Raw genomic sequence first — 11184 nt, forward strand, 5'->3', positions numbered from 1 at the left:
CTTCTTGCTCCAGCCCTGGTGTTTTAGCTATTTAGGGCGCAACACAAAAAAATCTAAGCTCGAGCTGGGCTCCATACCCATCAAGTAGGGAAAAGCGGTGGGGTTTTTTAACAGCAACCTGTTCAGGCAAAAAAAGTTCCAGCAGAATTGCAGCAGGCAAGTGGGGAAAGGTCTCCGGGGAGAGCAGTGAGAAGAAACACTTTGGTGCACTGTCTGCAAACCCAGAATTCAGCAGCTTTTTTTGGCAGCCAATTTGTTTCAAGTGTTTTGTTTCAGGAAACGTATGTATTTTTCTTTGTACATTTTGCGGATTTACTACAACCGCTCCTGACAGCTGTTGATTCAGTTAAATGAGCACATTATTAAAAATCCTCTAACATCCCCACAGTGAAAAACAGACACCTTCGGATGGAGCAGAAGATTAGAACCCAGAAGAAGATGGAAATGAAACCTCTGTGAAGAGGATGTACAGCCTGGGCTGTGCCTGCAGCCGAGGCCAAAGGGGGCTCCAGCCCCTGTTTGTGGTGACTGTTTTCTTTGTTTCGACCAGACCCAGATACTAAAAAAGAATGAAAAGCAAAGCAAACAATCCCAATTGTAAAAAATAAATGTTTGCTAATACTTGGAAAAATTACATCCCCAGCAGGCTGGCATTAATGCGCTTCAAAATAATTCTGCAGCATTCCGTACTTAATTTTCTTTCCTTACTTACTAGCCAATTTTGCAGAGGGAGAACACCTATACAAAACAAGGAGGGAAAGAAGTGGATGTTTTCATTTTGCTTTAGATCAAAGGAAAACAAGAACACAAACTGTGGCATATTGAATATTTTTTTCCACCGCTGTCATTCACACTAGGCTATCGAAGTTTTATACAATTCCCCAGCCCGGCTGCATATTAAGCTGGCTGTGTACAGCTTTATTATAGCGCGGTGGTGAGGAAAACATTAATATTCCTGTGTTGCATCTGACAGGACATTTACATGCGCCCATCTGAGCTCACACCTGAGAGCTGCTCCAAGGTACAGTAGCTGTGCTCCGATTGTAAAGGCAAATGAAGAACACAAATTCCCTGCTGGGATCGGGGCTGACCTCACCACACCCCACACCGCAAACCTTTCCCTTGCCAACCCGAGGCAATGCCACCTCCGAATGAAGAATGAGCCGGGGAGCAGCCACCAAGTTACCAGTCCTCACAGAAGAAGAGTGAAAAGCCTCGCTGAAATCTTTTAGAGATGCACAGCGAGTGCAGCTGGCCAATAAAGGTTGGGAAACAAACTGGCTGAATCCCACGCGGGATGCGTTGCATACTAAACCCGATTAGAAAGACGGGGAGGATGTTTATGGGCTTCAAAAAGGGTCTGGCATTAACGCAGGAGGGTGTGAATAATATGAGAGCTTGGTCTGCTCGTCCACGAGGGCCCACAGTTGCTGGTCTGGCTCCTGCGTGCATTTAAGCACACAGGGGATGCTCGGTCCCTGCCCGGCGGGGCTAAGCGCACCCAGGATGGGGGCCTTAAAGAGCAAACCATGTTTCATGTAAATTCATTACAAAATGGAAAAGAGATCATCCCAACTGCTCAGGCGGTCTGTGGGCCCATTAATGTGCCTGTTATTTTTAAAAGTCTGCAATAAATCACAGCAATCCATGTACAGTTATCAACCATCGTGGTCCCATTACCAGAAGGCAGGCTGGAGCTACTGCCTTTGTACAAAGTGAGATTTAAAAAAGTTCATTAGCCCACCAAAAAAAAAAAAAGCCAACAAGCAACCGATAGTTAATTTTAGGACCATGCTACCAGTACGCATATAAGTTTTAATGTATTAAAATATATGAGCTCAGTGTATTTTATGAACTTGTGGCAATATCCCAGAAGCTGACACATAAAATAGAGCCCTCCCGGATGGAAGCTGCGTTCAGATGCCTGCCAGGCCGAGAAGATGACCTCCTTGGACTCACGACATCACTGGCAGCACCACGACCCGAACAAAATCACAACAAGCAGAAAGGTAACGAGAGATCCTCAGCGATTAGCTAAAAGGAAAAAAAAAAAAAAAAACCAAGTGGCAATGTGCCAGGCCATGTCCAGCTTGATGCTAAACGCCTTTTATTGCACTAAGCTGGTACTGTTGGATATGAAAACAGACCGAAGCTTGAAGGGAATTTTGCCCAAAAAATTTCCGTAATGAGGATGCACACAGGCAAACAACTGGAGGCTGAACTCCCGTTGCCTGACACTGCCTCGCAAGCCTCTTTAATCGTCTTTATTATTTGAATGAAATAAGAAAGAGCTCTGGGCTGAGGGTTGCATATACAAAATGGGGTGATGCTAATAGGCCTCTTCCTCCTTAAAAGAGGCATTACCAAATTATGGGAATGTTTAGGGAAGACTTTATTTCTCCCACCGGGCTAATTAGAGGGTGTCTAATTTACTCCCTGCCTCAGTTTCCATCAGCCAGCATTCGTTGTTGGGACTCGCTGCACAGAGCTTTACGTTTATTTCGCGCATTATTTTCAAAGCTTTCGGCACGTGATGCTAACGTGCACCTTTTCACATCTATACGAAGCTTAATGCGTGCCAGGCTGCCTCTTCAACCACAAGCACGTTGGATGCAGCGATGCTTCAGCCCATGGTGAGCTCCACAATTAAATGTCCCATACAATAGGAAAAAGAATGCAAAACACATTTCTCATCCTCTAAACCAGAAGATCCGATTTGCAGGAAACAAAAAAGCAGAAAGATTCAGAGCGCTGCAACACTCTGATGCTCTCCTAGAAGGATCACGCCGAGGCAGAGGAAAACTTTCTACCCTGCTTCTGTGCTTCAAGTGAACTCGTATTTGTGTTTCCAATAAAGAGCCATTTTTACATTAACTGTAACAGCAGGGAATAGGAAAACTAACACAATCTTTACCTTGTACAAAGGATGATATTGGTGTCACGTGTTTGCTTCTTCAAAAAATGTTATTTATAAAAGGCAACGAGGAAAGCTGAGACTCTGCCCTGTATCCCCGCGCGACTAGCATTAGAGCAACTTTTTGATCCCCCACATTTTTTACATTTTTCCCCCCCAAGAAGTAAATTTCACAGCCGCACAGGCCACCGCCTTTAATTAAGCTTTCAAAAGTCTTCTGACAATGCCAACAATTGCAAGACACTTCTGGAGCTCAATCATGCAATCATCGTGACACTTCTATTTACAATTTGTCTTAGAAAGAGTTTCTCTGACATTGTACTTTGACAAAACAGCCAAGCTGCCGGTTCACAACCTTTCTCTGTCTTATTTACAAATACAGCTTGTACGCAGGGCTCCGAATCTCAGCAGCAGGAGCCTCTGGGTAGTACCCTCACTATTTTTCCTGCTTGCAACTGTTTTACCCAGCCTGTGCTCTCCGTTTCTTTATATGGGGAAAGCAGACAGACTTTGACTCCAAAATATTTCCATAGTCCCTTCCCCCCCTCCTTTTTTTAAGCTTCCATCTTATTGTCCAGATGCAATGCTAACTATTCAATCCAGACAGCAATAATTTTTTGTCTCAGGAACAAAACAAAATAATAAGGAATAGCAATTTACAACCTACAGAATTATAATGACAACTACTAATAACAGCCCAAGAAAATTTCTGTGGTGTAATGACTACTCAAAGACATTACCTCCTGAGAACTGTAATAATCAAACATACTTGATCTAAAATTTAGTACCAAATTATGTCCACCTTCCCCCAATTACTGCAGAGGTTTTTCTTATGTTATTTTTCCTCGTATTTTATTTGAATGCCACAAGCAGCTTGAGAATAAAGGATTCAAGCAAGTAAAAATGACCTTCCCTCCTCCTTCCCTCTTTGTACAGTAAATACGGCATCCGCAGATACACACTCGGCATTATAAAGGGGAATATGCAGCAGCACTCCAAAGTGTTCCTCCAACTGAATCCAAGTAACATTTAAGATCCTCCTTCACCCAAAAAACAACCTTTTATTAATTCCCTCGGATTTATACATTCAACAAACAAACCGCTAAAACCTGACACCGGCAGACGATAAATATTTCTTCAGCCTTTTCAATAAGTGAACAGCAATTTTACATTCACTGATCTCTAGATACTTCAGTTAATATTTCCCCCTATTGTAAAATATGAGAGCGGATAACTAAAGCCCTGCCGTAGCACTCACTGCAAATCACGGGCTGCCGGTATCTGGTGGTGAAGCTTTGACATACATATTGATGAAAGCTGCCTCATTGGACCCACACAACATATCCTATTAATTTTCAGTTAAATTTATGACATTTCAGCTATAGCGCTGGATCAGCATCACTCAAAATTTTATAGCAAGTCAAAGCTACGCACAGGCAGACACCACACGGAATAGAGACAGGTACGCATGCCTGCACCTCTATGGATCTCACAGCCACTGCACAGGTTGCACGCATACATATAAGCTTTTGTAATCATCCCCATCTCTGGAAAACGGTGAGGATAAAGAGCAGCCTATCGACGGTTAAAATAGACATCATTTCTCCCTGCATTTGAATGACTGGCTGCCTCCTTCCTTGTCTTTAGATGAGCTGATCCTTAACCATTACTTATCCTAAGACGATCTTTTACTGTAACACACCAACTTACTGACTACAAAACTGCAGACAGAGCAAATACTGCATCCAGAGCTAACTTATAGCACCTCTGTATCCAGACCTAACCTGTAACACCTCTTTCAGCCTAACAACTAACTGGGAACATTTTCACAATGCTACTAAATACGCATTTTCTGGTCTTTCACCAGAAAGAATCAGTTCACTCAACTCCTGTATATTTTTCTAAAGGCAGCCTCTGTCCTTTTTTTTTTTCTTAATTACACACTCGTATTTTTTTGCATTTTGCATCCTTGCACAAAAATGAGATATAAAATGTCAGAATTCAAAGAGCCTGGGGTTCACTGCAGGAGTCTTCTAGAAACCTGAACTCCACAGCTCATTCGAAGAACCTCACCGGCAATTTTACTGACAGACCCAACAAACTCCTGGCCACAGGTCACTCCAGCTACTGTCACGCTTCTTTGGGATACGAGGGAGCTAAACTCATTCAAGTGAGACCCTGGTGCTCCTTCCCCTCCTTCAGCAGCCCAGCTGCATTTCCTGTCACTGGGAATAACCAGGGGACCGCAGCACCTATTGGCTCCGTCTTGGCTGGGAAGGTGCAGGGGAAGATCTGCACCCTTGGACCTCCCGTCCACGGGCACGGCTGGGCACCACCAGGCAGAAAACTGAGGCTGGGAGATACTCGGACAACTGCAGCTTGGTTTCTGCTCACAGCAGCCTTTGTGGCTCACGCCACCAAACCGAGCCAGGCCCACCTGCACAGCAAAGGCAAGCCCTATGTGTAAGGGCAAGCAGGATCCGGCCCCTGTCGATGTGCACCTCTCCTTACCCACTGCCCGCAGCTCACCCACCCCTTTAAAGTCAGTTAAAACCACAGCCTTTTCTGAATTAACAGCCCCGTGACATCGAGCGAGGCCAAATCCTGCCGGCTTCAAGTCACCTGCACCACACCAAGGTGCCATTTGGCTGGCCGAGCCTGCTGCACCCCACGAGTGCCAGCGCAAAACCCTCAGCTGAGGAGTGTCCCCTCGCACAGAACTCCCCAGCCTGGCTGTCCCTGCGGCTGAGGGACCTATTTGGGACCACAGGGAAGAGAGCGGGTTTAATTCTTGCTTGACAGATGCTGTGTTTTGTCTTTTCAGCAGAGCGGCGCCGTACGTAAATACAGTGTTACATCACACCGCCGCTCCTCCATATTTGGTGATTTAGTATGGCTCCAGAGCTCGGAAGACTACAAATCCCTTCCGCCAGGCTCCCGCTTCATTAATCATGCCCTACGCTTCTGCTCATTTTCCGTCAGATCGCAGGCAGCACATGGAAATGGGTACTGCCCTCTGCCACACTGGGGGAAAAAAAAAATCACCTTTAACATCTGTGGCTGGGAAGGGCAATAGGCAGAATTATTACTTTTTTAAGTCTCTTTCAAAATGTAGCTTAGCAGTATCTGAGCCTCCGTTTCCTGTTAAACATACATATATACCTGTATTCTAAGTAATACCTATGGCTCTGCAGAGACAGTATACATTCATTCACATTACGTATGCATGTGTATGCACATGGCTTTGCACACATACATGTGTGCAGACACACATATTTGCTTTCACCTCAAAGCTTTCGGAACTCCAGCTCCCCATTGCAATTTGCTGGCTGGTCTGGAGGCCAGGCTGCGGGAGCGTTGCGCTGAACCTCCCGGTGCCTACTGCCCTATTATGGTTTAACTCTGTGGCCGAAGCAAGCCCCAGACAAGCTCCAGCACATGGTGTGACGATGTACTGTGCCTCTGACAACCCCGAGCTGTCCTGCGGGCTCTGGGAAGCGAGGTACCGGCAGCACCACATCCCAAACGTCGCTGGGAAGTGGGGTTTGAAACCAGTTGGGGTATTGGTTGGTGCCGATACGCTGCCGTCTCGCCCTGTTCGACCAGTAGCGTTGGCGCGGTTTGGAGTGATTTGCAACGCTCCCTGCAAACGGGTAGTACCCTTGTTTACTACCCGGATTTTAAAAGCAGAGCGTGCCTTGTCACACTCCCAGGGCTCTGGGATTTTCTTTCACATAGCACGCTCTATTTTTTTAAACTCATTTGTTAAAATATCTGCACGGCAAACGGCTTTCCGGTTTGAGGGGAAAAAAAAAAAATTATGCTAAGAAATGGAATTATTTACCCTTTTTTAAAAAAATTACATTTCATATTGTTTGTTGCACAAAACAGAACTCTGCCTTGGACATTTGTACGGCTGACATGTGGCTGTGTAAACCGCAAACAAAATCAAGATACATCTGTCAAAACCACATCAGAGACAAGAGAGAGCACAGCGAAGCATTTATCATTTGGCTGAGGAGGCAGGCAGCAGAGAGCGGCCTTTCCTGTCAAACCAACCTTTTGAAATTTCCAACATGCCCTTAAACTTTTCGAATAAGCATGTCTGTGCGCTTCAGCAACTGCCCTCTCTACTCTGGCCTGGCCAGTCGAAAATGGCATCTTAAAGTCAAGGTCGGTGGTGTCACTTTGCCATGGGGCTGTGTTTAATTACAGTCCATACGCTGACAGCCAATATGGAACCAAGGCTGGCTGATGCTCAGTTAACTCTTTCCCCCCTGACTTTGCCCAAGACTCGAAAGCTCCTCGCTTTATCACGCGGCCGGCCCTGAAATCTCCTCCTGCAGCGCTACGGCAGGCGAGACACCGGGAGACGGGGACTACAATACAGGCAAATCACGAGAGCGGCCTCAAACAATACCGTTAGAAATACCGGCTGGCACGGCACGTGCCTGTTGATCCTGCCTCTGCGCAGGCACCGGGAAATACCGGTCGTGCGCTCACCACTAACCGGAGGCAGGGCATTTACCACATGGGCCGTCATGGCGAGCAGAACAGAGAGACAGACACGGCAGTTTTACAACTGCGAACACGCTATGTTGCAACTGAAACGGAAATAAACTCGCAAACACTTCTCCTTGCTTTTAATTTACCTGCTATATGTTCCTGTTTAGGGCAAATTCCTCTAGATGACGTTGATAAACAATCGTCATCCTCTGGCGTAACCTGGATGCCAACCTCCACAGGATTGGATGCTTTTTTCAGCTCACTTGGTGAGGGTGAAGGTGGCTTATCCACAGCCTTCTCTAAGCAGAGACTGCCATTGCATTGTTTCCGTTTGTGCTCAATAAAAATAAGAATGTCCCCCAACGGGAAGTTCATCTGACACTGGCCACAAGTGAGGAGGTCGTGGTCCCCTTCCGGAGCTCCCAATGTGCCATGTTCAGGTTCGTCATCAGTGAGAATGGCTTCAAGAGGTTCGGCTGCAGTTTGAGAAACAAAAGGAGAATCATTAGAGCTCTCAGGGAAAGGCACCAGGCGCGCAGCGGGGGGAAGAACGCGCCGAGCCCCCTCTTCATGAATATCACACCCTGCTCACCACGTCTGCCTGCTCCCCCCCAACTAAACCCATGCAACACGGCTGTGAGCACGGCAGCGAGAAGATGAATTCATCAGTTACAGGGAAAGGGATTTTGCAGAAGCAGCTGTAGCATGCAGAACTCGGAGAGCGAGCACTGCAACTGTCTCCGTGTTCCTACGTGAGGACAAATTTCTGACTCGACTGAACGACTCGGTGGCAAAATTAAATGAATAGTCTGAGAGAATACACTGCAAAACTCTCATGGTACTAGGAGGAGAAGTGAATTTGGTGTTTTATTGCCGGATGTATTTTTTATGTAGATGAATTCCAGGCTAAAAAGCACTGCACACACTCTCTCTCACACATATGGGTGTGTATTTTTCACCAGCCAGACCTACTTTCTAAAATTCACAAATCTGAACTATGCGGGGTGCGGGTGCAGACAAAAGGTGTTTGAACATACAGATATTGCATATCCCCTATAGAGGCTGTGCAGGTAGCGTGTGTGTGCAACAGAAAAGAGAGGGGCAGCCAGACCGCATGGCCGCACACAGCCAGGCACCGGCACACGCGGCACGTATAGCCCTTATAACGCACGTGCATACCTATACGTGTGTATCTGTGTCACTATCCCTATCAGCCCGCTTGCAGCTTCCCATTTAAAAATTCCAAAGCCAGGAGTTATTTGTGGGGGAGGGAGGGGACGAGACCAATAAATAAATATATAAATGGCAGAAACCGAAATGATAAAAAAGCAAGTGCAGCAGCAATGCCTGCGGGGCGGGGGGAGGCACCTCTCACTTTTCAGCTACTCCTCAGGATTCAAATAAATATCAAATTCACTACCAATTCCACCCAGAGGTATTAGCTAGATGGGATATTTTTTAGTACTTAAGGAAACAAGGCAATTAGTATTTTTTCCTTTTTCATCCTGAAATAAAGGCATGCCTAAATTATCTTGAACGTGTTAGCACTGGTGGCCCTCAGCATCTAAAAATCAGCGACTGCCACATTTCCTTGCAACAGTGAGAAGTGCCTTCTATAAACTCAAAATACCTTGCCTAATGTTGTCAAAGTTGACAAATGTCCTGAATGAGCTCCAAAAAGCTTCATTATGAGGCTATTTCTGCTCACAGAATTGTCAGTGGATGCTCTAACGAGGCAGACGCAGCTCTCTCTTCTGTTTGCTTTTTTTTTTTCTTTGGTTAAGTTTGGAGAGAAATACCTTGGCAATCTGTGTGCCATCACTGTTGCCTTTCACGAGAAACAAAAAAATAAACACCAGCAGCGTGTTGGTATTCCTCTACCTGCGCAATACAGCGTGCAGGCTAACAGCAGCGAGCAGGAGGAGAGGGTACTACACGTACAACCCACCTCAAAACACTGCCAGGTAACGCAAGAGAGACGGAATACAACTCCTAAACAGTTAATCAGCCTGACCTTCTTTAGCTGGCTGCCAATTTCACATTTAATGAACTTAAAGCCACAGAGAATCAAAAAATAGATTTTAATTTGACTGCACGATATTGGAACTGATTTTGATAAAGTGCAAAAATCCAGTGAACTCAGGTTAAATTTATTTCAACCCTACCTAGGCTGAATATTGAGGAGGAAGATCTGGAGTAGCTCCCAGTTGTGCTGCGTAAAATAATATTGAAAGAGCACACTACCTCGCCGTACCTCAGCTCCAACTAGGACACAGGGATCCAGTCCATCATTTCTTGCCTCTAGTACTACTTCTAATTTAACGTAAGGTCAACCACAGGAATATGAAGGTTACATTCGCATTAATAAAAACAATATCTTAATCGCAGGGGTTTTGTTCTAAACTTACAGACCGACAGGGTAAGACACACAACGTGCATTTCATGCTCCTCGGGAAGCCGGGAGAGGAGCAGGGAGGGTGTTTCTGCGGGATTGCTGGGCATGGCGGTTTTCTCCCCAGCCGCTTCTTGCCTTCGGACTGAGGGAGTAAATTATTGCAGGACTAATTCCACCAGTAGCTCGCTGCACGCCGCAGACAAAGGTATTTTGCAAATCTAACTTCTAGCTCACCAACTCTCCGCAGCAAAAAAAAAAAAAAAAGACACAAAATACCCCGTATTCCCCTTGCAACTGGCTTAGTGAGGAGCTCTGCATAATCATTATTCAATTATAATGTTTTCCCGCGGCCTGATTTCTTTCTGACGCTGTCAGTATTATTTAGCAGGAGAAGGTAACCCGCTGCTTCGATACCAGACAGTTAAAAGTAGCGCTAAACAAAAATAGACTTTGCTAAAGTCTGTACCGACTGGGCTGATTTACAATCAAAACCAGGAAATGAAGTGGTAATTCAGAGGTTGCTGATTACACCTCCACATTTCACCTAATTAATTTTATAGGAGGCAAAGTTCTTGAAAATAACAAGATGATCAAATGTACAGATATAAAACCTGTAACCTCAACATTTTCTATGCTCTTAACGTAAATTATTGCTAATTAACAAGAATTATATACTAATGTATGAAATACGGCTGGCACCATGTTCACTGCAAAACATTTGGCTCCTGATGGAGGCAGAGCCAGCAAAAATATATTTTTATTATTATTGCTACTTTTAAAACAAAATATAAAACACCGGCTTTACAAAGAAAACGCCAAAATACAATTCACCTGGTCTCGCTACTGATTTGCAGGATGCGTCTTTTAATTCTGGGGCAATCAAAATTCCCTGCCTGGGTCCCTAATCATCCGTCCCTATTTTTCATGCAAATTGCCCTTCCACCAACATGTCTTTTTCAGCTTCCCCCCTTCGCCCTCCTACTCCCCCCTTCTTCTCCGTTCCCAGTCACCAAAAACAACCGCGCTGTCTCTCCGACAAAAAAGCGGGATGGATTTTGGAGTGTCGGGAGAAAGGAGGTACTGGGGGGCGATGGGGACGGGGAGAGGGTAAATGCCACGGCACGGTGCGTGATAGTGCTCCGCCAGGGCATTTCCCCGCACCGTGCCGTGGGGAAGGATGGAAAAGGGCTGTATAATCCCCAAGTTTGTGTCCTGGGATCGGTACGGTGCAAAGGAGGGGGCTGGGGGTGGACTCGGGGAGTACAATGGGAACACGTTATGGGGGGGGTGAGAGAACTCGGCGAGGAGGAAGGCGAGCATCACCCGCTGCCTCCCGGAGCAAGCAAACTCCGCGCAAAATTAAGAACAA

General features: G+C 45.8%; 1 protein-coding gene and 1 long non-coding RNA gene across 4 annotated transcripts in view; one reads left to right on the forward strand and one right to left on the reverse strand.

Moving 5' to 3' along the window:
* BCL11A (B-cell CLL/lymphoma 11A (zinc finger protein)) overlaps nt 1-11184 on the reverse strand; it is an 80458-nt gene that overhangs the window by 63981 nt on the left and 5293 nt on the right. For all 3 annotated transcript variants that reach the window (XM_014966432.1, XM_014966431.1, XM_014966430.1), the window contains exon 2: nt 7567-7896. In XM_014966432.1, the coding sequence (XP_014821918.1) occupies nt 7567-7896 (330 nt within the window). The remainder of the gene's footprint in view (nt 1-7566; nt 7897-11184) is intronic.
* LOC106902707 overlaps nt 10811-11184 on the forward strand; it is a 29811-nt gene continuing 29437 nt past the window's right edge. The window contains exon 1 of the long non-coding RNA XR_001414564.1: nt 10811-10892. This is a non-coding gene — a long non-coding RNA (uncharacterized LOC106902707). The remainder of the gene's footprint in view (nt 10893-11184) is intronic.

This window comes from Calidris pugnax, unplaced genomic scaffold (genome assembly GCF_001431845.1).
Source record: "Calidris pugnax isolate Ruff unplaced genomic scaffold, ASM143184v1 scaffold31, whole genome shotgun sequence".
NCBI classification, from domain to species: domain Eukaryota; kingdom Metazoa; phylum Chordata; class Aves; order Charadriiformes; family Scolopacidae; genus Calidris; species Calidris pugnax.